This window comes from Phocoena sinus, chromosome 4 (genome assembly GCF_008692025.1).
Source record: "Phocoena sinus isolate mPhoSin1 chromosome 4, mPhoSin1.pri, whole genome shotgun sequence".
NCBI lineage: Eukaryota > Metazoa > Chordata > Mammalia > Artiodactyla > Phocoenidae > Phocoena > Phocoena sinus.
Window position 1 is genome coordinate 34,464,868 of NC_045766.1, and position 27,821 is coordinate 34,492,688.

Below are 27,821 nucleotides of genomic sequence, written 5' to 3' on the forward strand. Positions count from 1 at the left end.
GGTGATTCGTTGTCTAAAGGAGGGAAGGAAGGAAGGAAAGAAAGAAAGAACGAAGGTAAAGTATAATAAAGTTATTACAATTAAACTTAATTATTAAGAAAAAGAATTTTTTAAAAAAAAGTCATGGACGGATAGAGCCCTAGGACAAATGGTGGAAGCAAGAGTATACAGACAGGATCTCACAGAGAAGCATACACGTACACATTCACAAAAAGAGGAAAAGGGAAAAAAAATCATAGATCTCGCTCCTAAATTCCACCTCTTCAATTTGGGATCATTCCTTGTCTATTCATGTATTCCACAGATGCAGGGTATATCAAGTTGATTGTGGAGCTTTAATCCGCTGCTTCTGTGGCTGCTGGGAGAGACTTCCCTTTCTCTTCTTTGTTGTCACAGCTCACAGGAGCTCAGCTTTGGATTTGGCCCTGCCTCTGCGTGTAGGTCGCTGGAGGGCGTCTGTTTTTTCGCTCAGACAGGACGGGGTTAAAGGAGCCGCTGATTCGGGGCCTCCGGCTCACTCAGGCCGGGGGTTGGGGGATGGGGGTAGGAGGGGCACTACGTGCGGGGCGGGCCTGCGGCTGCAGAGGCAGCGTGACGTTGCGGCAGAGGCCGGCGTGATGTTGCACCAGCCTGAGACCCGCCGTGCGTACTCCCGGGGAAGTTGTCCCTGGATCCCGGGAACCTGGCAGTGGCGGGCTGCACAGGCTCCGCGGAAGAGGGGTGTGGAGAGTGACCTGTGCTCGCACACAGGCCCCTTGGTGGCGGCAGCAGCAGCCTTAGCGTCTCCCGCCCGGCTCTGGGGTCCGCGGTTTTAGCCGCGGCTCGCGCCCGTCTCTGGGGTTTGCGCTTTCAGCCGCGGCTCGCGCCCGTCTCGGGGGCTCGCGCCCTCAGCCGCGGCTCGCGCCCGTCTCGGGGGTTCGCGCTTTTAGCCGCGCCTCGCGCCCGTCTCTGGAGTTCCTTTAAGCAGCGCTCTTAAACCCCTCTCCTCGCGCACCAGGAAACAAAGAGGGAAGAAAAAGTCTCTTGCCTCTTCGGCCGGTGCAGGCTTTTCCCCGAACTCCCTCCCGGCTAGTCGTGGTGCACTAACCCCTGCAGGCTATGTTCAAGCCGCCAACCCCAGTCCTCTCCCTGAGCTCCGTCCAAAACCAAAACCCGAGCCTCAGCTCGCAGCCCCGCCCGCCCCGGCGGGTGAGCAGACAAGCCACTCGGGCTGGTGAGTGCCGGTCAGCACCGATCGTCTGTGCAGGAATCTCCCCGCTTTGCCCTCCGCACCCGTCGCTGTGCACTACTCCGCGGTCCCGAAACTCCCCCCTCTGCCTCCCGCAGTCTCCGCCCGCGGAGGGGCTTCCTAGTGTGTGGAAACTTTTCCTCCTTCACAGCTCCCTCCCACTGGTGCAGGTGCCGTCCTTATTCTTTTGTCTCTGTTTTTTCTTTTGCCCTACCCAGTTACGTGGGGAGTTTCTTGCCTTTTGGGAGGTCTGAGGTCTTCTGCCAGCCTTCAGTAGGAGTTCTGTAGGAGTTGTTCCACGTGTGGATGTATTTCTGGTGTATCCGTGGGGAGGAAGGCGATCTCCGCGTCTTACTCTTCCGCCATCTTCAAGGTCCCCCTAAATGTGGTTCTTTTAACTGCACTTTGGAAGTCAGAATTATCATCGAATAGCTCAAAAATTAATATAAGAATATAAATGTTGTCATTGATTAGAAACAGTTCTAACACAATCTTGTATTGTGAGAATTTTTAACTTTATTGTAAAATCAACTGTGTTTTCATATTCTTCACCTTGAAAATGTCTCATTACATTATGACTCTGATCCCAGATTGTTGTTTTGATTTAATAGCTTTCTGTTCTTTTATAATTTTAAATGTTTCTTATGTTTAACTAAATGAACATAAGGAGATTATTAATTTTTAAAGCTCTAATCACTTTGTAATTAATGTGCTTTCTTTACCAGACACCGCAAAATTCCATTCACACCTGAAACATCTCACCTTAAACTGCTTATCTAGATAGCTTTCAATTTTCCACAGTCTCTGAGGTATAATCAGTCACTAGGGAGGATGCCTCCCTACCTTTTTATTTTCTTCTAGATATTGCAGTGTTACCAGGCCTCCCTTTAAAAATATTGCAAAGTTTGGTCTGGAAGAAAATGATACCATTTGTAGCTATTACTGGAGAAGTTTGTCATCACCTCAGTAATATTCCTCCTGGTTATTTCATACCTTGGCAGTGGTATGCCCTTCTAAAAACATAAGTAATGGAATTGAACTCTCCCCAAGTATTCCTTAAGAACCTATTTTTGTTCTTAAAACTTTCTCCCTTAGATTTTGTCCTTAGTTCAAAAGTCTCTTCTTGTCTATATTCTGTCAGAGATGCACAGAAAATGTTTTTTGTAGTGCAAATGTTTTAAAGGTATTCATTATGTGGCAGAGATGTTAAGAGTCTTCACAGAGTAACCCTCATCAGCTAATGGGCCCTAGTAGGGTGAGCTTGTAGAAGTCACTGGAATACACAGTGTTGGAGAAATTTATAGCCAGTCTATCAGCAGGATGTATTAGACATTTAGTCATGAACTAGGTACCTAATTCAGAGCTGACAAAAAGTAAAATCCCATAACAGTCCCTCACAAGGAGTAGTTTCAGGAAAAACACCACTTCTCTGTAAGGCCTTAGATACCTATAACTGGAAGTCTTGTTCCTGGATTTGTATGAGAAAGAAGATGTTTGCGATATTTAAAGAGTCTCTCTAGTAATTCCTGACATTGCATGATTCTAAAATGTATTCTGTTAGTTCCAAAGAAGCAGCTCTTTTTTAACAGAACTATAATTTTTTTAACTGATTGTCTTGGCATGACCTTGCAAGATACAAGTCAAGATATAGGGAAAGAACTCAAAGTACATTAAGGAAAAAGATAAAACTAAATTTAAAGCTATATAATAATATTTACATCGCATTTACTATGGGTCAGCCACTGTTCTCAACAATTCATGTATTTTAACCCATGTAATCCTCTCAAGAAGTCTATGAGCTGAGTTTTACTATAATCCCATTATTCACATGTGGATACTCAAACACAGAAACCAGCTTACAGTAACAGAGAGCAATGATTTCAACCCAGGGAGCCTGGCTCCAGAGATGGGCTCATAAACATTACACTCACTACATTGTCTCTTAATACCTTTCATCATGCCTCTACATGCTCAAGAGCACAAAATTCAGGGCTGATATCTCCAAGTGCAACTATAACAAGACATTTCTTGAATTAACACTGATCCACTAGATCTATCAATGAGAACAGGTAGAATAAGCAGTGCTAGGACGGGAAAAATCAAAAAGCAAGGAAGCATGACATAATATCAAAACAAAAAGATGCCAGTTTAACTCAAAATACAATTTTTAAATTATCATTAAGGACTATAAATATTTAAACAGAGCCAGAAAAAATGCCCAAAAAATATTAAAATGAAATTTTTAGAGGAAAAACATCAGTGGAGAAAAAAAACCCTGACTTTAGCTTCCTGCTGAAGGCCTCAGAAAAGGCCTTCTGCCACATGAAAAAAATAAATGTATTGAAGATGCCAACTGTTGTGCTTTGTTTAAAGATAAATTTCAAATATTTGACTTAGGTCTATAGTACAGAGACTCAATATTATTCAGTCATCATCGATATATCTGTCCTAGCAAAGACATAATTTTCTGGCACATAAAATACATTTTAAAATAATATGCTTTTAAATATATTAGAAGAGCAATGATACCAGTATAATTCTTATATTTATTCAGTGTATCCCTAAGCCCAGTGCTGTCAGTTTCAAATGCAAAGCCTGTCATACTAATTTGCTTTTATTCCTCTAGCATGAGATATTCTATTAGGCATTGCCTTAGTCTAAAGGTTGAGTGAATGTACTTTTAAAAATCAACACATGAAGAAGGCTATTTCATCTAATTAGATTAATCGTCACCTAATGAATACACAGGGAGTTGCTTCAGAGTCATGAATCCAGCTCTTAGTAGGTATTTAACCAATATTTCTTGCATGAATTAATAAATTTATCTGGCCACCAAAGCAGGAAAGCAGAGTGTGTTTTCCTTGAACACGATGACATAGGAACTTGGGTTTCGCTCTCAACTTCCTATTGAAGGGTAGCAGAATATGCCACCACCAAATATGCCACTTTGGCATAAGAATTATTTTGAGCTGAAGGCAATTGAGCAGCAAGTATAAGAAAAGCTCTCTGCCCTCCCCCATTTGCCTAAAAGAACATAAATTTATAAAGGTGTCCCTCTCCTCTCTCTATCAGGAAAGGACAGAAGTTAATCCCCAGAGATAATTCTAGACCCTTATAAGACCAGAGACAGCGCCAGGAAAATCTACATAACAAACTTTATTAACTAGTCCTTATCTTCCATTAGTTCCCCAGTATATCTACCTTTCTACAATTTGCCCTGCTAGGAACTCAAAGTCATTTTCCTTTGTCTTATTACTTCTGTAAAATTTTATTTTTCTGTTGTTAAGATAAGCCTACGTTCTAGCCTTTGAGTTACTCATCACTGAGTACTTCCGTGTGTGTACAATGCACTTGTTAGTAAACTTGTATGGTTTTCTCTCATCATCAAGTCTTACTTGCAGGGTTCTCTGCTCAATGAATCTAAGACGGGTAGAGGAACAAGAAAAGGTTTCCTTCCCTATACTATTAAAGTGAAATATAAAAATAGAGAGGGGAGATCACAAAAACACAATAAAATAAAATGAAAGGCCAATTATTTACAAGAAACCAGTGTTTTACTCAATTAAGTCATTTCATTGATTAAAAACACACGAACAATTGGTATTACTGGCCGATTCAACCTCTTTTCTTAAAATTTTTTTCATTTTTCCTACAATTTTTAAAGGTTACATGTACAACCTCTTGAACTGGAATGAGGCACCTCTAACAGTCCTCAGCTCAGGGATAATAAAAGTACAATGATTTGCATGTAGCTTGGAGCTGTTGGAAACTCTATTCCTCAAACTTCTTTTTGCCTGTGAAACCATGGACCACCCAATTTGTACCTTCAATGTACTGGGGCCACAGACCTTCCTCCCAAAGTGGGTATTAAAACAAAGCTGAGAGGAGAGGATAGAGGCAGGAGAAAAGACTGCACTCTAGACACAGAGTGGCTGACAGCTGGCTCGTGCGGGATAATGTGTCTAGAAAAAGGTACTTCCCTAAAGGTTCGTTGTCTTTTCAATTTTCAAAACTTTGAAAATCTGGATGTCAGAACTTGGATGTCAGTATCCTGTTAGTGGTATTGTAAACCTCAGAATATTTTCTATTCCTTCAAGATTCATTAGGCCTCCACACCATGCAGTTATGCTACTGTAGGAAAATTTGTTCCCAGGCCTAGATATGGATTGGCTTTTTTACATTTTCTAAAATAAGTATTTTCAAAAGGGGTGGTACTGCCCCTTTGGGGGACAGACAGGGATATGTGAAAACCTTTGGGATTGTCACCACCATTTTCAGAGGGTCACTACTGTTATTTTGTTTGGGAAATGGGGACGTCAAATGTCCTGCTGTATGTGAAACAATCCAGCACAATAAACAATAATCTACCCAAAATGCCAATAGTGCTCTGTTGAGAAACCCAAACCCTAGAACATAAGTCATTACCTGAAATGTCACACAGAGGCTTAAGATGTAAAATGGATAAAAGCAAAGCCCAATAATGAAATAACAAAATTTTGGTGGAATGCCCTAAAAATCACAAAGAAAATAAAAAGTCTCACTCTCACCCAGTATTATTTAGTGCTATTCCTGAAATTCTGACTATGCGTAAGGATGGGAAACGGAAAAAAGAATTCCTTAAAAATTGTTAAAAATAATCTCTTGGGGGCTTCCCTGGTGGCACAGTGGTTAAGAATCCGCCTGCCAATGCAGGGGACACGGGTTCGAGCCCTGGTCTGGGAAGATCTCATAAGCCGCAGAGCAACTAAGCCCGTGCGCCACAAGTACTAAGCCTCTGCTCTAGAGCCCACGAGTCACAACTACTGAAGCCCGCGCGCCTAAAGCCCATGCTCAGCAACAAGAGAAACCAGTGCAATGAGAAGCCAGCGCACTGCAATGAAGAGTAGCCCCCACTCGCTGCAACTAGAGAAAGCCCACGTGCAGCAATGAAGACCCAATGCAGCCAAAAATAAATTAATTAATTTAAAAAATAATAATCTCTTGATACAGATATACTCCGTTAATAGGAACCCAATGCACCAATAATAACAGGAAAAATCAAATGGTAAGGTAATTCACAATAACAATAAAAATACAAAATGCCTAGGAATAGCCTTGACTAGAAAAGTAGGACCAATCTGAAGAAGATAGCGGAAAGAAAATTTGAATATAGAAGACATCATTGACATATAGAACAATAAATGAAAAGTCATGTGCTCTTTACCAGGTAAATTATTGTTCTTCGATAGTTGCACTCTATATTTCTTTCTCCCCCTCCCCCTCCCCCCTCCTCCTTTTTCCCACTTTACAAAATTATTGCTGCATATATCTGGGAGAATAAGAAGGAAACTGTTATATAATGAAGCATTTGTTTGATCTTGGTGTCTGATTCCTGGGAATGAGCCTCTAAATCTTTGGAATTTCCCGAGTGATAGAAATGCCTTTGTTGGTGAACCCATCAGCCACACCTGAGTTATGCTAATGAGACAACTCATGGAAGACCCCAAGTTAACTTCAGGATGGGAGCTGGTCATTCCAGAAATACCAACTATATTTTAGAGAATTGAGACTTTGAACCACATGATGTCAACTCAGTGTCGAACCTCTGAGAAGGGGAGGAGTGGCCAATGATTTGATCAACCATTCCTATATAATGAAAGCCCAGTAAAAACTCTGAAGCCTGAGCGAGCTCCTGTGGTTGGTTATCATACACTGATGTGCCAAGAGAGTGGCACATTCTAAAGACACAGAAGCTTCATGTTTAGGATTCTCCCAGACTTCATCCTATGCCTGTCCCTCTTTGGCTGGTCCTCATTTGTATCCTTTATAATAGAACTGTAACTGTAAGTGTAATGCTTCCCTGAGTTCTGTAAGTCATTCTATTAAGTTGTTGAACCTGAAGGGGTAGTGGGAACCCGTGAGTTTGCAGCTGGTCAGAGATGTAGGTGACCTGAGAACTCTGGAGCTTGTGGCTGGTGTCTGAAGTGAGGGGAGTCTTGTGGAGGACTGCTTAATCTGTGGAGTCTGCACTCATTCTGGGTAGTCAGTGTCAGAATTGCATTGCAGAAACAATAACAAATAAAATTTTTAGTTCAGGTGGTAAAATTAATTATATCCTTATATAAGGCAGAAATTATTTCTGTCTCATTGAGCTGCCTGTTTATTCTGAAAGACTTTATTTCAAAGGACGAATCCCAAACCAATATTCCCTTGTACTGAAGATAACTCTCCATAGGTCTCTTGTGATTCTGCACATCCTCTGAGCAAAGATTGACTTGGTTCTGGACTATCATTTCAAGGATGTTTGTACAGCAGTCTTGGAAGATAGGGATAGTGTTTCCCAGCAGAGTAAAAAACAGACATGCTTATTAACCATTATAGAAGCTTTCTCTAAGCTCAAGTTTTCTCAAGTGCAGCCCACTGTGTATGCCGATGTCACCTTTTCATGTTATCTTGTGGAAATTGGGGCTCAAAGAACTGGCACAAAATAATTTTGATTCTTTGGCTACTGATACTGCTACGAATAATAAAATCTTTTGTCTTAGACCCAGGAGTCTTGAGTGTTCTACTAGCATCCATGAAACTGTGACAGACTAATTTTTTAATTTGCAGGTAGCATAATATCTCTGTACTCGTCATTGTTCTTGACACATTGGTCCTCTAGCACCTGCCTTAACACAGGTTTTCTGGCAAAGCATCATAGCTACTCCAGCCCTATCTTCCCCCAAAAACAAACATGAATATGGTCTCAGGTGCATTTACTCTGGTGACATCTCAGGAAGCTAAAAGTAGTTAAGGATCTTTCCAACAGAGTGGCACAGAAAACATTTGGGACATTTATTGAAAATTGAATAAAATTGAAAATGATTGGAAATATTGGGTTAAATCGAATTTATAAACTGAGGTGTAAGAGAAAAAGGATTTGAGTTATGTGATATCAAATTTGGGGGTTGGGTAAGAAATATTAAACAATGTGATTTAGTTAACTCAAAAAAAAAAAATGTATGAATGAATGACTCACTGATTTATATACAGATATTTATAGATAGGGAGAGAGGTAAGTAGATGATAGATTGATATTTAGATAGATGATAGATATTTAGATAGATAGATGCAAAGATAGATTCATGAATGTTCTCTAAAATCTAAGGGCAGTAATGGTATTGAGTTCATGGGCATTACAGCTAAGAAACTAAGATGAAGCCCAGAAAACACTAAATGGTCAATTTATTATAAGTACATTCTTATTTATTCAGTTGGAGACATATACATTTAGTATCTGACAAGCCTGGGCATGAGTGCACATAAAATTAATGTGGAGCATTCATGGCTAGAAAGAAATACTATTTCTAAACCTGGAAGTTGAGAATAAAAGTGTCAGTAATTCAGGTCTTCCTCTCTGTGAAACTAACTTGGTAGGAATCCTAACTAAGGGAGTCTAACATAACCCATGTTGTATAAGAACAACTATTAATCTGTCCTCATCTTCATGTAAAAAATGTTCGGACCAAATGAGTGCCACAATCCCTTGTGGAAAATGAGTCTAGTCACTTGATCACCTTGACCATTATGAAAATCATGAAAACCAAAATGATACCAGTTTTTGAATAGCAGTGTATTTTTCCTAAAGCTTGATGTTTGTATTTGGAATGCAAATCTTTTGCTCTGGTTAGAGTTGGCGAAATTGGCCTTTCTGGTATGACTTCTGACCCTGTTAATAAATTACTTTCAGATTCCCAAAGATAATACCTACCTAGTTCAGTGAATTATCAAGTCCCTTGTTAATCAAATCTTTTAAAAGCAGCTACAAAACTGATTGGGGCAGGAGGTACAGAAAGAGGATGGTGTAGAGGGCATAAACAGTATAAATTACCCAGTTTTCTTAAAGAGCTTTCATCAAACAGGCAAGATAAGATCAGGGAAAACGCAAAAAATGCTGTATATAATTAATGATGAAAATTCTGATAGTCCAAGAGCTGTAAAAGCAGATGGTGATGAAGAAAACTGTAAATAACTTGCAAGGAAAGGCCTCTTAGAGAAGGCAAGACTTTAAACTTTTGAGAGAACTTGAAGGGTGAAGGAGATAAAAATGGAGGTAAAGTTACAGAGAAAGGAAGAATAAATATAGGACTAGGAAGGAGAATAGCATGCCTGGGTTTGAGGATTACTTTTAAGGAGTAGAGGGAAAATCAGTCAATTTATAGGATGAGCCTTAAATTGTAAGCACAGGAAATTAGATTTGGTGTGGTAAGAACTAAGAAGACACCATAGACTATAGAGCAGAGGGGTTTTTTTTGTTTGTTTTTGTGTGTTTTTTTTGCGGTACGCGGGCCTCTCACTGTTGTGGCTTCTCCCGTTGCGGAGCACAGGCTTCGGACGCGCAGGCTCAGCGGCCATGGCTCACGGGCCCAGGCGCTCCGCGGCATACGGGATCTTCCCGGACCGGGGCACGAACCCATGTCCCCTGCATCGGCAGGCAGACCCTCAACCACTGTGCCACCAGAGAAGCCCTAGAGCAGAGTTTTAAGTTTTTTAAAAACCTGTCAACTTAGAATTCTTCACCCAGGAAAAATACCTTTCAAAACAAAGGTAAAATTAAGACTTTTCTGAAATACAAAAGCTGGAAGAATTCATCGCTAGTAAACTTTTTGCTCTGAGAAATATTAAAGTCTTTTAAGCAGAAGGAAAATGACACCAGATGAAAGTATGGATCCATGCAAAGGAATGAGAAGCAACAGAAATAGTAATTACATAAGTGGAAAGACTTTATTATTATTTAAATGTGTTTAAAAGCTAACAGACTGTTTAAAGAAAAAATAATAGCAGTATATGATGTGTAACATACGTAGAAGTGAAATATATGATAACAGTGTCACAAAGGCCAGGTAAGGGAGATATGGAAGTATACTACTGTGAAGTTCATTTTTGTTGTTGTTATGCACATAAAGCCTCTAGTTTAATCTTCACCAAATCCAATAAAGGGGATACTGCGAGTGGAGCTATTTTTTTCTGCAGGAGGAAACTGAGGTCAGAAGGGATGTCAGTGGCCAAGACCACACAGAGGGCGACTACCACACAAGGGGGTTCTGGTCACAACCTGGGTCGGGTGGGGGCGGGGCGGTGTCTCTGTGTATATTGCAGCCCCTTCCCAGTTGATGGCAGTACAGCAGAAGAGGTCCCTGGCATCAGCATGGAACTCAAGGGTGTTGGGAGAGGGGCGCCTTTTTTCTGATTCACAGCCAGGGCCACTATGGGTTAATGGTGGCCCTGATGGAAGAGGTGGCCAGGCTTTGAACCAGGGCCAGCTACTTCTAGAGCTGGAGTAGCTTCCCAAGGACACTGCAGGAGCCCCGTGGGGAAGGTTGTTGTTCTGCCGTGAACACCGCCGTATCCGGGGGGAGGTGGGGAGGGGGTCACTTTTTCTGCACGTGGCCACAGTTGTACTTGCTGCACACATCGGTGAACTTGACGCCTGGCAGGTCCTGCCTGCAGCTGCCCTGCACGAGCATGACGTGGTGCTCCTGTAGGCTGTGGACCTCTCCGGGAATGAAGCAGACAGCCTCCCGACCAGTGCTGAGCCGCACGTGGCTGCATTTGCGGTTGGCCGAGTTGGGCTTCTCAGGCTTGCAGATGAACGTGCTCAGGACCGTGCCCTTCAGCTGCTGCCGGCCAGCCCAGGGGCCCACTTTCGCAGGCGGATACTTCAGAGGTCCCTGGCGGTGCATCTGGTTCAGGGTGGCTGTGGGATGCGTGGCCCAAGGCAGGGAGGCCAGGGCTAGGCCATGATTTAGGAATGTGCTGAGGCCACAGAGAAGGCCGGACCAGGACATCCCGCCGCCTGCAACATCCCAACCCTAGCCGGGTCCACAGACACGTGGAATCCGGCCTGTCTCTGTTGTGAAGTTCTTATATTATACATGCAGTGGTATATCATTTAGGCAAATTGTGATAAGTTAAGCATGTATACTTTGAACCTACAGCAACCCTACACACACAGACACACACACATACATGCTCACACACAACAAAGAATTATAACTAAGCCAGTAAAAGAGATAAAATGAAATAATAAAAAATACTTAATCCAAAAGAAGTCAGAAAAAGCAATAAAGGGGAACAAAGAACGTATGGAAAAATAGAAAACAAATAATAAGATGATAGATTTGCACTCAACTATACCTATAATCACATTAATTATTAATGATCAAAGTACTCCAATTAAAAATTTGGATTTTAAAAAAGAGCAAGACCCAAATATATGCTGCTTAGAAGAAACCTACTTTAAATATAAAAACACAAATAGGCCAAAGCTAAAGGGTGGGAAAAGATATACTATGTGAGCATTAATCACAAATATTAGTGTAGATTTTAGAGCAAAGGATATTGTCAAGGATAAAGAGGTCCATTTAATAAATGATAAAGGACTCAATTCATTCAAAGGACATAGAATTCTAAATGGTTTCATGCCTAATAACAGAGCTGCAAATTACATGAAGAAAAACATAAGTCTGTGAAGAAACATAGACAAACCCACAATTATAGATGGAGTTTTCAACACACCACTCAATAATTTATAGAACAGGTAGCCAGAAAATCAATAACAATATATTGATTTGAATAGCAAATCAATAACACTTGAATAACACTATCAACCAAATTGAGACTATTCCACCCAGAAACAAAAAAATACACATTTTTTCAACTGCACATTAAGCATTTACCAAAAATAAATCATATTCAGGGCAAAAAAACAAGTTTTATTAAACTAGGAAGGATTCATGTTATGCAAAATATGTTGTGTAGCCATGATGGAGTTAAATTAGAATCAATAATAGAAAGATATCTGAAAAAATACTTCAAAATAGCCCAGAAGTCAAAGAAGAAATGTTTTAAAAAACAGAAAATACTTTAAACTGAATGAAAATGTGGGATACAGCTAAAGGAATACTTAGGGGGAAATTATAGCAGCAATGGCCATATTTGAAAAGAAAAAAGGGAACAAATTAATAACTTCAATTTCTACATTAAGAAAAGTAAGTTAAACTCAAATTAAGGACTTCCCTGGTGGCACAGTGGTTAAGAATCCACCTGCCAATGCAGGGGACACTGGTTTGATCCCTGGTCCAGGAAGATCCCACATGCCACGGAGCAGCTAAACCCGTGCGCCACAACTACTGAGCCTGCGCTCCGGAGCCAGTGAGCCATAACTACTAAGCCCGCGTGCTACAACTACTGAAGCCCACACACCTAGAGCCTGTGCTCCACAACAAGAGAAGCCACCACAGTGAGAAGCCCGCACACTGCAACGAAGAGTAGCCCCTGCTTGCCGCGACTAGAGAAAGCCCTTGCACAGCAACAAAGACCCAACACAGCCCAAAAAACAAACAAACAAAAGAACCCCCACACACACACCACCAAAAACACCCAAAAAACAAGCAAACAAACAAAAAATTCAAATTAAGCAGAAGAAAGGAAATGATCAAAGCCAAAATCAGTAAAATCCAGAAAGAATAATAGAGAAAATTAATGAAATCAAAACCTGGTTCTTTATGAAGATCAATAAAACTGATAAATCTCTAGCAAATCTGATCAGTCTGACAGGTCAGAAAAAACAAAGACATAAATGACCAGTATCAGAAATGAGAAAGGCAGCATCACTACATATCCTGCACATACTTAAAGGATACAAAAAGGATAATAAAGGAATGTTATGAACGTTATGCCAATAAACTTAACTTAGATGAAAAGGAAAAAAATAATTGAATGTCTACCAACCCTCACTCAAGGAGTTGATAACTGGAATAGCCCAATATCTATTAAAATAGATAGATATCTATTAAAATATTGAAACCTTCCCATAAAAGGAATTCTCCCAAACATTGAAGGAAGAAATGTTACCAACCCTAAACAAAGTCTTTGAGAAAATTGAAAAGAAATATATACTTCCCAACTTATTCTATGGTTTCAGCACTACCCTAAAAACAAAATCTGAAAAGACACTTCAGGAAAGCTACATACTAACATCCCTTATGAACATAATGCAAAATCTCTATGCAACCTGAAGTCCTAACCTATGTCTTCGGTGATTATAAAGTGGTTGCTCCCAATGTTCTCACCTTTATAGTTACAACTGGTTTATATAACAGTTAGCTTCACTTCTGCTTTTATAATTTGTATAGGGACATATTTCCCAGATTTGAAGCCATTTTTGTTAACTTTTTAATGAAGTTTAATGAACATATAGAGAAGTGACTCTTTATAGAGCCCAGCTCAATGAGCTTTCATACACTAGACATACCTGTTTAACCAGATCCAGATTAAAAACAACAAATTTAACTCAAGCAATTGTATAGGCTTGGTAAACTCAAAATCTCCAAGATAGGGATTCAGGCTAGAGACCAAGAGAAGAGTTGCAGCTTGATTACAAAGGCAGTCTGCTGGCAGAATCTCCTCTTGCTTGGTAGGGGTGAGGTGGGGTAGTTTCAGTCTCTGAAATTTTAAATGACACATAAGACCAGTTGATTTAATAGATATATACAGGGCATTTCATCTAAAAATAACAGAATACACATTATTTTCAAGTGCACATGGAACATTCTCCAGGATAGATAACATGGTAGGCCACAAAGCAAGTCTCAACAAATTTAAGAAGATAAAAATTGTATCAAGTATCTTTAAGATCACAACAGTATGAAACTAGAAGTCAATTACAGGAAGAAAAATGGATAAAACACAAATATAAGGAGACTAAAGAACATGCTACAAAAAAACCAATAGACCAATGAAGAAATCAAAGGAGAAATCAGAAAATACCTTGATACACATTAAAATAAAAGCACAACTTTCCAAAATGTATGGGACACAGCAAAAGCAGTTCTAAGAGATAAGTTTATAGAGATACAGGCCTAATAAAGAAACAGAAACATTCTCAAATAAACAATTGAATCTACCATCTAAAGGAACTAGAATAAGAAGAACAAACCAAGCCCAAAGTCAGCAAAATAATAAAGATCAGAGTGGAAACAAAATAGCAACCCCCCCTCAAGAAAACCAAAAAACAAAAGAAAACAAAACAAAGACCAATGAAACCAAGAGCTGGTTTCTTGAAAAGATGAATAAAATTGATAAGGCTTTATGCAAACTCATCAAGAAAAAAAGAGGGTCCAAATCAGTAAAATCAGAATTTAAAAAGGAGAAATAACAATGGATATCACAGAAATACAAACAGTAATAAGAGAATACTCTGAACATTTATATGCCAACAAATTGGACAACCTAGAAGAAATGGATAAATTCCTAGAAAAAAAAGTGGTCTTCCAAGACTGAATCAGGAAGAACTATATAATCTGAACAGACTGATGACTAGTATTGAAATTGAATCAGTAATCCAAAAACTCCCAACAAACAAAGTTCCAGGACTGGATGGCTTCACAGGGGAATTCTACCAAACACATGAAGAAAGTTAACACCTACCTTCTCAAACCATTCCAAAAAATTGAAGAGGAGGAAACACTTTCAAATTCATTCTATGAGGCCACCATTACCCTGATACCAAAACCAAAGACACTATCAAAAAGGAAAAAACAAACAAACAAAATTACAGGTGAATATCCCTGATGAACATAGATGCAAAAATCCTCAACAGGGCTTCCCTGGTGGCGCAGTGGTTAAGAGCCTGCCTGCCGATGCAGGGGACATGGGTTCGTGCCCTGGTCCGGGAAGATCCCACATGCCGCAGAGCGGCTGGGCCCATGAGCCATGGCCACTGAGCCTGCGCGTCCGGAGCCTGTGCTCCACAACGGGAGAGGCCACAACAGTGAGAGGCCCGCGTACCACAAAAAAAAAAAAAAAAAAAAAAATTAGGCAGAAGACCTGAATAGGCATTTCTCCAAAGAAGATCCAGATGGCCAATATGCACATGAAAAAATGTTCAACATCACTAACCATCAGGGAAAAGAAAGTCAAAGCCACAATAAGATATCACCTCACACCTGGCAGAATGACTATTGTCAAAAAGACAACAAATGATAAGTGTTGGTGGGGATGTGGAGAAAGGGAACCCTTGTGCACAATTGGTGGGAATGTAAATTGGTGCAGCCACTGTGGAAAACAGTATGGAGGTTCCTCAAAACATTAAAAATAGAACTGTCATGCAATCCAGCAATTCCACTCCTGGGTATATATCTGAAGAAAATGAAACCACTTATTTGAAAAGATATATGCACACCAGTGTTCATAGCCACATTATTTGCAATAGCCAAGATATGGAAGCAACCTAAGTGTCCATCAACAGATGAATGGATAAAGAAGATGTGGTATATATATTATTGGACCTGGAGAGTATTACGCTCAGTGAAATCAGTCAAACAGAGAAGACATATGATATGTTTTCACTTATACGTGGAATCTAAAAAATAAACAAATGAATATAAGAAAACAGAAACCAACTCACAGATACAGAGAACATACTAGGGTGGTTACCAGTGGAGAGTGGGGTAGATGTAGGAAGAAGACAGGGGAAGGGAATTAAGAGGTACAAATTACTATAAATATGTAAAATAAATAAGGTACAAGGATGTAATGTACAGCACAGGGAATATAGCCAATTATTTTATACTAACTTGAAGTGGAGTATAATCTATACAAATATTGAATCACTATGTTGTGCTCCTGAAACTAATATAATATTGTAAATCAACTATGTTTCAATTAAAAATAAAACATAAAAACAAAAAACACCTTCACAGAAATATCTGGAAGAGTGTTTGACCAAATATCTGGCACCTTGACCCAGCCAAGCCAACACATAAAATTCACCATCACAGGGTGGAACTCATCCTTCTGGTATGAAGACTCCCACACTGTGCCACATTGACCAAGTGAGGGCTCCTGTGCCAATCCAAGTTATAAAAACTAATAAAGTATAATGTCTTAATTTTATAGATTTAAATACACTTCATAGTATGTATATAAATATACATTTCAAAAAATTTTAGTCCTTTGAAGTTTCAATTTTTAGGAAAAAAATTTTTTTGTTTGAGGTATAATTGATATATAACATTGTATTAGCTTCAGTCGTACAACATAATGATTTGATATATGTGTATACTGTGAAATGATCACCACAATAAGTTTATTTTTATATCCATCACCACACATAGATACAAATATTTTTTTCTAGTGATGAAAATGTTTACCATTTACTCTCAGCCACTTTCAAACACACAGTACATTATTGTTAACTATAGTCATCATGCTATACATTACATCCCCTGGACTTATTTGTAACTGGAAGTTTGTACCTTTTGATCATCAAATGTTTTTAAATACAAATTAAAGTTGTAATTTTACCTTCCAGCCAGAATGGGTTGTCTTTTAATATATTATGGTGGTGTTTTTCTTCCTAAATGATGCAAGGATTTTTAAAAAGCAGTACTGATATAAGTGGAAAAGGTGTGTCTTAGTTTAAACAGTTTGGTAAAAGAAAATCTTTGGTATTGATTTATGTCATCATTTCCAATACTGGTTTTCTATTCATTTATTTTATTCATCTTTACTTAACCATTACCTACACTTTACTTTCAAGTTTCTTAGAACACAACCGCTTAGTCAAACAATGATTTGGAAAGCAATTTAACTCATGGGAAACTAAATTCTCTATAAAATATAACTGCATCCTTTTATGACATGTAAATTCCCTGTTGTTTAAGTATTTTTTGCATTGTATTTCTTAAATAAAGGTCTTCAGAGAAGTCTAAGATGCATTCATATTTGGCCAGTGGATATTTTTACACTCTGTATTTTGAGTAAGGAAGAATCTATTTAAATTCTCTAACAAGAGGAAATGCATCTACTTCAGACAATTGAGTTTTAACACTCTTTCATTTTTATTAGGGTTTCACTCTGAGAAATAGCTGATGACATTATTTGCTTTGTCCTCCTTGGCGATTCAGTTTCACCTTTGTATATACAATAGTGGGGAAACGCTGTAGCCTGGACAGTTTTGGTTTACATTTGGCCTCCTCGAATTTCATTGTAATAGTTTTGTTTGGCATCCAAATTCTATGTAAGTCCCAGTTTATATTCCCCTTCAACTGAATAATTACTAGTCATCACATTTCCATAGTCCCTGTCAACATTTTTTCCTTTCAGTGGTACGGGAAAGTGGTACTGGAAATTTTTGTTCTGATTGTGTTTGTTTGCCAAGGGCATTTATTACCAAGACTTGATAAAGGGTCTGATTGGGCCACATTTTCTTCAGCTGGTTCTACTCATACTCAAGAGCTTGACTGGCTCAGCTGATTGGTTTGTTTAAATTCAGAGTTGTCTTTTTCCCCCATTACATGCTTTCATGATCTGGAAAGTTTTAGGGAATTATTTTTTTAATCAACTCCAGGATCTTTTGAAAACTAGAAATGTAGCCAAAATAACTTCACTTGTTGAAAAGCAGCATAGCGTAAGTTAACAGCTCAAACTTTGGACACTTGAGCCACATGTATAGGTTTGAGTGCTGGCCCCAAGACTTACTAACCTCTCCGTGCCCTGATGCCTAGTCTTACAAATGGGGAAACTAATAGTTACCTAATGTCAAAGGTTGCTGTGAGTAATGCCTTCCACACAGTAAGTGCTGAGTGTTTGTTATGGAGTGCTAGATATACTCTGTCTTTGGAGTAAGTAGTTCAATAAATTAAATCACTTAGATATTTAGTAAACTCTGTAGTAGGCTAGTTGAATTAATCAAAAGCTAGTCTCCATACAGATACTCCTTTAAATTCAATTAATATAATTTAGATGCATTAAACAACCTTAGTGCTTCTCCTAGTAATAAATATTAATCATGAACCCACGTTTCTAAATTATTCCAGTAAAATGATAGCTCCCTCTTGGAAATCTTTAAATCCATATTACCATATTTCATCTATTTAAAGACACTTTTTTCACGTTTTAGCATCTTTTAGGATACATTTTACAATCTGAGATTGTAAATCACAATCACAGTCAGGCCTTGCCCAAACATTCTATAGTTCGGTCCTTTCCTAGCTTTCAAATTCCCATCATTGAGTTAAATGCCTGGTTAATACTATATGTGTTGAGTTTAATTGCCATAATAAATGTCTATTAAAAGTTTACTGTGTACCTCAGCATTAAAACAAAGAAGTTATTGTGTCTGCAGGAAGGCATGGAAACAGAGCACTTGGATATATATTTGATACTGAAGAAGCAGATATTCATCTTTGAAGGGATAGTCACAGTTCCATTTTTTCATGCATCAAGTTCTTTATAGGATCTAAGAAAGGATAAAAAAAGTATAAAAATGTTATAATATAGTTTGTTCCTGAAATACATGCAACTGTCCACAGACACCTTCTAGTAAGGTCAGTAGTTTGTGGGGGAAAACCTGCAAATTATATTGGAGAAATCTTTTAAAAAATCCTTGTGTTGGGCAATACTGTATTGAGCAATACTATGTGGAAAACCACAATATTCCACAGTATTGTGTGGAAAACACAGACATCAACAACACTAGGTAAAAGGTGATTCAGAAATATTGGACTCAAAACATGAAGAAGTTTAAGAAATACCTTCATTAAGTTAGTGTATTAATATTTTCCTTTTTATACTTAAGAAAAGAAATCTATGATTTTAAAAAATTACATTACAAGTCAAAAAGAGCTCTTTCAGTAAATATTAAAAATCTAAGTGTTACATAGACAAGGTATATATCTTTTTTTTTTTTTTCAGTTTTAAAATTTTTTAATTTGTTTCAAAGTTATACCCAAGACACCTTGACTTCATAGGAAATCCACTGAGAAATGTTTTTCTGGGCTGAACACCTCTTTCCTTTTAGTGTCCCCAACAGAGCATGCACATGTTAATTACTTTCATTTTGTAATCACTGCTGTCCCACCACTGTACCAAGATCACCTAAACTGTGTGCAGTATTCTGAATGTTCTTAGTTATACCCTGATTTCACTAACTGCAAAAGATTTTCTGGGATACCCCGTCACTTGAATTCTTTGGCTACTTTTGAAGATGAAGTCCAAAGAACTCTTAAATGATTCTCCTTTGAAGGGGGTGGTAGTATTTTATAGGCGTTAGCAACTAGCACCTGGGGCTGTGCTGATCCCATCTGGCATCACTGGGAGGCAACCTATAAAACCAGAGAATCGGGCTTCCCTGGTGGCGCAGTGGTTGAGAGTCCACCTGCCGATGCAGGGGACACGGGTTCGTACCCCGGTATGGGAAGATCCCACATGCCACAGAGCCTACGCGTCCGGAGCCTGCGCTCCGCAACGGGAGAGGCCACAACAGTGAGAGGCCCGCGTACCGCAAAAAAACCAAAGAATCATTTGATGCAGCAGCCAACTAAGAGACCCAAAACTCAGGTTAAATTTAAAGAAAAAACTAGAGAAAAAAAGGTGATCCTAGAGGAACTCATTCTGAGCAATCAGTCATTATGCACGTGCGTGCATGTGTGTGCGTGTAAGGCACCACCAGATCAATTCAGTGCAGCCTGGTGGGGGTCCCAGATGACTCCCCTTTTCGGGAGACTGTGATCTGAGGACGCAGAATCTGGCAAGTGGCCAGTACCAGTAAAGAGCGGCCATGAAGTGCTGGCCACATTTATATTCAACCCCCCTCTGGAGTCAAACCTACAGGTTCAGGAATTCCCTGGCAGTCCAGCGGTTAGGACTCATCACTCTCACTGCCAAGGGCCAGGGGTCAATCCCTGGCTGAGGAACTAAGATCCCACAAGCTGTGCGGCGCAGCTTAAAAAAAACAAAAACAGAAACAAACCTACAGGTTCACTTGGGTCCCACAGAGCAGTCAAGTCCACGCAGAAGCAGGCTATAACCCAGGAGGTAGACTTTCCCACTTGCTAACACGTCCTTTTGCTTTGTTTTACTCCCAGCTATAAGCTGCTTGGACCGGTTTTCAGGCTCTTTAAATCTCACTCCAAATATAGCTTCCTTGGTGACCGAACAAATATGTGACCTTACGTATAAAGAGCTGCACACACCTCCCAACTTCAACAGAAAAGAAAGGCAATCTGTGTCCAGTTCAAGCCTGGCATTTAAATGGGAACAAAGCCCAGCTCCACTCTGCTACTCTCTCGCTCACATGCCAGCCATGCCATTCAGACAGAGCTGAGCAAACACCAGGAGAGCTCCCTGGTGTTAACAAAGCACCTGGAGACCAAATCGCTCTGCTAGTGCCACTGTACCGTCTTTCCTGAATGTCAGGATACGGTGCAAGGGGAAAAGGTCAGATAGTCCTGAAGTGTTCTCACTGCCACAGCTGCCATACAACCGCCATTCCCGTCTGTTTCAAACAGCGCATTCATTTTCTTGAAATATGTGATAAGCACTCTTTCATTCCACAATAAGAGTATAAACCAAATCTGGGCCACTTGCCCATTTCTGCCACCTCTTATAGCCTGTGCCCTCAGAGCCATTAATCAAGGGGCCTAAAGTGTGACAGGGCGGCCACACCACTGGTTTTCAAGCTGCAGAGGGATGATGCATTAGCACTGGGGTCTTGGCAGGGTATGCACAATTCCCTGTGGAGTCCATTCAATTCGATCCCTTAGAGCCTGAACTTCTTTTAAGAGCACAGGGCCAGCCCCTTAAGCCTCAGAACAGATGGTTTTCCCTCAGTTGAGATTTTCAGACGGGGATAACTAACCATCATAGGCTTGTGGGGCTTCTTTGGGACACGTAAGACGAAAGAGAAAGCTTACAAACACGAGAAGAATCATCGTTTCACCTGCTTCAGGCAAAGCAGTTCAATTCTGTCTCACTCACTGCAGACACCCAGCGAAGAAGACAAACCTACGCCAAAGTCTCCCTGCCACTCAGCACAACTCAAAGGCCAGGACAGGGGAAGCAGAAAGAACAGCCAAGCCTGTTCCAAAGATCTTCTCTATTACACACACGAGAGAAATTCCACCTCGGGTCCAGGGCAGCTGAAACGGCACCGCTGCTAGTTAGTGTCTTGTTCTGGAGCATCCTTTTCGGCCTCAAACTGAGGCTGAGACTGTACCATTCATAGAAATTTCATCACAAAGAGATCCTTACACTCAATATCTTTGAACGATGGTTTTCATGTGACTTTTTTCCAAGTCCACAGCCAACATCTTTAACCTGCATCCATTCTTACTCATTTCAGGGTTCCATTCGCTTGTTTTAAGCTTCAACGTGCACGTCGGCTTTTCACCGTCTCTGCAGTTGCCAAACAAAGGCCGCCGCCAAAGGTCCGAGGTTGCCGGCCTAGCTCGAACCAGCCTGAAGCCGCCAGGACTTCCCGCCACGAGACCGACGCCGAAAAGCAAGGTATATATCTTAACTGGCAGCATTGCTTTCTTCTTTTCTGATATATAAAATAATAGCACAAATTAAATTGATGGGATATTATATTTGATGAAATATAATAAGCATCAGTAACAGTATCAAACAGTACTTCTCGAACTATCTGTGGTAAAGAGCCTAGTTATTTTAATTTCTAATCCATCATAAATAGATATTTTCTAAAGTATAAGAAAAATGAGATTAAAAGAACAAAAATATAAGCTCATTCTTTACATTGTTAGATACAACAAATGTAAAATTACTTTTTCAAATTGCTCTAAACATTTCCCAGTGCTGACTCTCACATTCTGAACTTATCTTACCCCAGACCAGTAACATTTTGCAGACAAGCCCAGTTCGAGGACCACACTTTGAGCATTACTGATCTTTGTCGCTGTGGAAGGGACTTAATCATTGAATTGTCAAATATTCTCAGTGATGCCAGGTGGAGTTCAGAAAAAAATGAAGCTCAGGTTTTCTTTCTTAAACACATCATCTTATATCTGATTGAACTTGACAGTTTATAAAACACTTGTACCAAGGAAACCTTCCAGTCAAGTTAGCTGCATAATTTCAGGCTTTGATGCATATTCTCTACCACAAATACATACAGACTGGTAACAGAGGCCAAAAAACCATAGCCCACCTCAAAAACAAGATCAGCATTTTTACTGGACAGAAATGCAAAACAAAGAGCAGGTACAAAGCCAGAAGAAGACAATTGTAGTCAGAAGTTTAGCCAAGACCAAGTAAACAGACCAACGCTAGAAGGCGACAGAAATATTGTACTCAAACCAATGCAAGAAGGCAACAGTAATACTTGCTCCTCAAGCAAGAGGCTGGAACGAGGCTCCCAAGCTGGTGAGAGGACATGGGCAAAAACAGCTTCTAATTCAAACTCTGCAAGAACCTGTGAGCTGAAGAGGCAAGGATGTAAAGACACCATGTTTCAGCCAGTTGCTGGACCAAGCCTCCTGCTGGTTCATCAGTGGATCCGCAATGTCTTCAGCTATCAAAGTGCTTTCATGTGCCTCCACTAAAGTGACCCTCTCAACTGCATGTGTATTATGCAGGGAAACTGGATGTATATTATTATTCCTGTTTTACAAATGAGAAAACTGAGGCTCAGAGAGGTTACCTAGGATCATACAGCATTAAAGCAAATACCAGAATCAGGACTAAGAATCAGCTGTGTAATATGCCCAACCTACTGTGTATCTGAAAAGCACCACTTGAGATAGATAGGATAGTTGAAGTTAATAGAATTGCTAGCAGAAAACTTGTTCTTTGCTTCCAAATTCAAGTATTTTAAAATTAAAACTGAATAGGTATTATAATTTGTGTCTCTTGCAATAATTTCCCATCTCAAACCAAAGGATGTCAGTATTTTCAATAAAGTTTCAACAGTAGGGGAAGTGGATAAACTTTTGCCTTTTACAGTTTAGTTTATTGGTTTCCATCTAGTATTATCAAACACTAAGGGGGAAGAGGATCTACAAGAAAGAAAGAGAGGATTTTCTTATTTTATTAGGTGGGAAGAAAACCAGCAACAATATAATCTAAAGCCTGAACAGGACTTTTCAAAGTGTTGAGAAGATGATTGAAAAAGATATGCTTGCATACATCCTGGAATTTTCAAAATAGTTCCAATTTCATATAACTTTAGTTCTTCTAATTAACAGTGCTCAGCAGGTTATAAATAAATGAGACTTAATTCCAATGCACTGTATAAATCAAGTCATAAAGTAGGAAAAAGCCTTTTGTCAGATCTTTTAGCCAGATTTTTTTTTTTAATTCAGAAGTTCTAGGCTACATTTGAGGGAGGGTCTCTGAAACCAAAGTACCAACCAGATGACTTTGGAGTCACCCTTGAGCAGATACAGAAATTAGTACAGGAAACACAGTTGAAATATCAAACATGAGAATCCTGTAAACTAGAGACACCCTTACTTTGCCCAAGTTCCTAACAAAAGTCCCTCTGACCTATCTCCCTGCTGGCAAACAATAAAAGTTCCAGTCCTCTGCTCTTCCCTTCTCTAACCTCACCAATTACCTTGTTCATCTAAGTAACACGTACAGGAAAGGATACGCCATTCTAAAAACCTTGAAATTATGTGGAGTTTCTTAGAACTTTTAGAAAATAGGGTTATGCTTTTTAGATAAAAAGTAAGTATATATTTATGTTTTTTGATGTATTCTTATTCAATGCTTCTTTACTGTTCTGATGAGACATTAAAAGCCATATTATACTATCAAACTTAGACGTGTTTATATGTACACACTTCTTGCATACATGCAGCCTTCCACATGACTTGACATATAATTTCTTGTTTGCACTTTGAGGTTAAGAGAAGTTATATGATTATTTCAGTGCATACAATGGAAGGGTTGGAAGTGAACACATCTTGATTCCTTATACTGTGGATAAGATACTAGAAATGATTATTCCAACTTCTTTAAAAGCAATCTGGAGCGTTGCCCTTAACCCCAAAATCCATTAGGGAAATATTAGCTCACTTAAAAATTGTTCATGCTTCAGAACAGTCTGTTTCCTTCAAGGTTGTAAGATAGGGTAAATAATGAAGAGACTATTGAAATGTCTCTTAGTTTACATCTTAGCAATTAAGAGTATTCAAAAACAAACCATAAAGTGCTTATGATTTACATGTTTAGCCAAGCACTTATAAACTGAGGGTCATTTTTTCTTTTTAATTTCTAAAATGGGAATTTCTTACCTCATATAAAGAAGTAGGAAAATGTTTATATTTTTCCCTTTGTTCCTCTTACTGTGTGGCTTTTCACAGAATCCTGGTGAGTGGAGAATCTTGGCTCCAAATGGATCCACAATTCCATTTGGCGATTGCCCTTACAGATCAGATTCTGGGGGAAAAAAATAAAGATTAAGCCAGTTATGACACAGGCTTATTCCCAAACAATGGCTAAAATTAATGTGTTTCTAACTATTTAAGTATCCAAATAATGCTCAAAATCCTTTTCTACATAAAAGAGAAAGTTGCCAGAACTCAGTGTTAGTCCTTTACTGATTGAAAATGATGTCTCGATTCTTATAGAGATTATTCACCTCCAAATAAGCTATTAATTGCAATATGCAGATACTTATTTATAGTTTGGTAGTTGGCATACACTTGTGGTTTCAGGACTCCTACTGCTCTGAAAAACATCTAGCAGTGTCTGGCAGCTGACATTTGTAGATATATCACTATCATAGATTTGAAGCAGAAGCTCAAGAAATCTTTTGTCAGATCTTTTAACCTGATTTTTTTTTTTTTTAATTCAGAAGCTCTAGACTATATCTGGGCGAAAGTCCCTGAATCATATCAGGAGTTAATGAATTAAGGTATTTGTTTAGTAAGCACGTATTAAATACTTTGTATTCAGACACTGTTTTAGGTGCTGGTGATAAGACTGATAAGACATGATGCATACCCCCAAGGAGCATATACAGTCTAAAAGGAAGAGAGGGCCACCAAAACAACAAATTTAGTAAAGCTTTGTAGGTGCTATGCTAGAAGTATATATATGGGTTCATAAAGGAGGGAGGGGCTGACAATTGGTTGGAGCCACAGGAGTCAGGATACTGGTCAACGGAGAAGGTGAGGCTTGAATTAAACCTAGAGAAAATTCTGGTTTTCATCAGGAAGTATAGGTTATGTGGGCCCGTGAAGGAGAGTCACATGAGTCAGGGCACAGTGGTAGGAAACAGCAGTATGGAACGTTTGGAGAACCTGGGGTATTTTGCTGTGCTGTGAGCATCAGATACAAGAAGAATTGTGTTCACTGAGCTGTCAAGCTGAAGAGGAGAGCGTGAACCAGAGTAGAGGACCTTGTATCCCAGGTCAGAAGTTTAAACTAAACCCTATGAACTCGTAGCAATAGAGAGTAGAATGGTGGTTGCCAGGGGCTGGGGGGCGGGGAAAATGGGGAGCTGTTAATCAAAGGATACAAAGTTCTAGTTATAAGATAGATAAGTTCCAGGAATCGGATGCACAGCATGGTGACTATACTGTATTGTGTAGCTGAAAATTGCTGAGAGTAGCTCTTAAATGTTATCACCAGAAAAGAAAGGTAATCAGGTGAGGTGATAGATGTGTTAATTAACCTTACTGTGGTAGTCATTTTGTAATACATATGTGTATCAGATCATCACACTGTACACATTAAACCTACACAATATTAATGTTAATTATAACTCAATAACGTTTAGGAAAAAACCCTATTAATAAAGGGCAACCTTTGATAAAGTCTAAAATGGTAGGAACACCATCAGATTTGAATATTACAAATTGGAGAGGGTTAGATAAGGAACAGGGACTCTATAGCAAGAGTCAGTGAAGGGTGGTGAAAATCTGAATTGAGGCAGTGCTGATTAGAGTAGAGGAGGAGACAGAGAGAATATATTTTTAGGAAGCAGAATCCAAAGAACTTGACCACAGATTGAATGAATTGTTGGAGAGATATATGGATCAATGCTTTGCTGATCCATTCCCTAGGCCCTATTATTATCAATGAAATTAATTTGTAAGACACCTGGATTTGAAAATGAATGCCTATGAGGAAGGGTAATGCTTCTGATATTTAACAACCTCAGATTTAATAGCCCAGGCACTCAGGCTGGTTTTCAACATGGAACCAGGGCCAGGAGTGCCCTTGCTGAGCCAGGAATTAACCCCTTAGTAGCGGGATCATTGAGAGGTCTAGCAGAATCCAGGGGAAGAATTGGGGTGGCAGGGGTTGTGGTGGTGGAGGGATTAAATATTTACTAAATGAGCAAGAAGTCTTTAGCATTTTAACAACTGGTATGGCTGAATATTATTAGCTCTGGCTGTGGTGAAGAATAAAAATAGTAAGCCCTAAGAGAGATTTACCCCATTTCTAAACAAATCAATAATGACATAAATTCATAGGAATCCTCATCTGTGTATCACCAAGCACCTTCTTCCAGTTCAAGGTATGGTAAAAAGGGAAAAATAGTTGAGCGCTGGGAGAAGTAAGCTGGCTTTCTGGCTCTGCTCTTTAATATTGTATGACCTCAGGCAAATATTTAACATTTCTGAACTTCATTATTTTCCTTTATAGAATGGAACTAATAGCATTTACCCTACTACCTCCCAGGGCTGAAGTGTGGATCAAGTAACATAATATATACAAAAGAGCTTTTGTCAGTTGTGAAGCTCTCTGTTAAAGTTGGTTATTGTTACGAAGATATTAATGCCGTAACCTGAGTTTCCCTAGGCGTCCTCAGGCTGTGGAAGGCTTAATGACATAGGAATGACATTAATTTAAGCTGCAATAGATAGCCTTTGTTCCTGCCTGCTGACTTAGGGTCTCAGCCCATGGAAGCATTCTCCTGAGGACTTACCAGAGCTCTTAAACCAGTTTGACCTTCACCCTCAGCAGCACAGCCTTTTCTGGCCACCATCTTAAAGAATGGTTGTTGCTTCTCCTGATTCAAATGAATACCTGCCCATGACACTGCAGTCATGTCACTGCTTCTACAGTGTCCCGTCTACCACTGCACTGTCCCACCAGACACTACGGTTGGGCACCACTTCCTGCTGGGAACTCCCACTGGGGCCCACACAGGGGTAGAAGAGCTACGCTGAGTCTAAGGCAGTGATTCTCAACCCCAGCTGTACACTAATCTCTCCTAGGAAGATTTTTAAATATCCATGCCTAGTCCCTCCCCCATCAGACTAATGGAAACCACATCTGTGAAGTTAGAGCCCAGGTATCAGTATTTTTAAAAACACACAAGTGATTCTGATTTGAGTGAGTGTTGAAGGTCACCCTGTGAGTGGGTGGAGCACCTATTTCTCCCCTGCCATGTTTCACCTGTTAGGCTGCAAAACTGCATCTCATGTGCCCCCCTGCCTTAGAGAGGCTCTCCAGAGCTGTAGCAGAAACTGCTACATTACATTCCTCTTCATTTTTTAAATCAGTAGTGATTGCATTTACTCCTTTAGGTGTGAGAAAGCACTGTTTTATTTTTACCTCATACTATATCCTTGTATTATTTGTGTGTTTTATAATGTGGTACATAAGTACATAAAGAAATGTATATTTGTACGCTCAAAATATTTTGCTTACAGGGCTGTGGGAACAAAATTTTGTAGAAGACTGTTGCCTTCCTGGCATTTATGACATTTCTATAGTTTCTTAATGTAAAATTGACTTAATTTTTCTAATCTGAAAAAATATCTACAACTCATTTATTGAATGGTCTCATATATGAGCTGTTAAAATT

The 27,821-nt window shown here is 39.5% G+C and overlaps 2 protein-coding genes across 2 annotated transcripts in view; one reads left to right on the forward strand and one right to left on the reverse strand.

Moving 5' to 3' along the window:
* The window catches only part of MME (membrane metalloendopeptidase), a 272,928-nt gene that overhangs the window by 39,608 nt on the left and 205,499 nt on the right, over positions 1–27,821 (forward strand). The gene's annotated exons all lie outside the window — the stretch shown is intronic.
* Positions 10,621–11,037, reverse strand: LOC116753359 (28S ribosomal protein S12, mitochondrial-like). The gene has a single exon (XM_032631062.1). It carries the CDS (start codon positions 11,035–11,037, stop codon positions 10,621–10,623), a length of 417 nt encoding a protein of 138 aa, XP_032486953.1.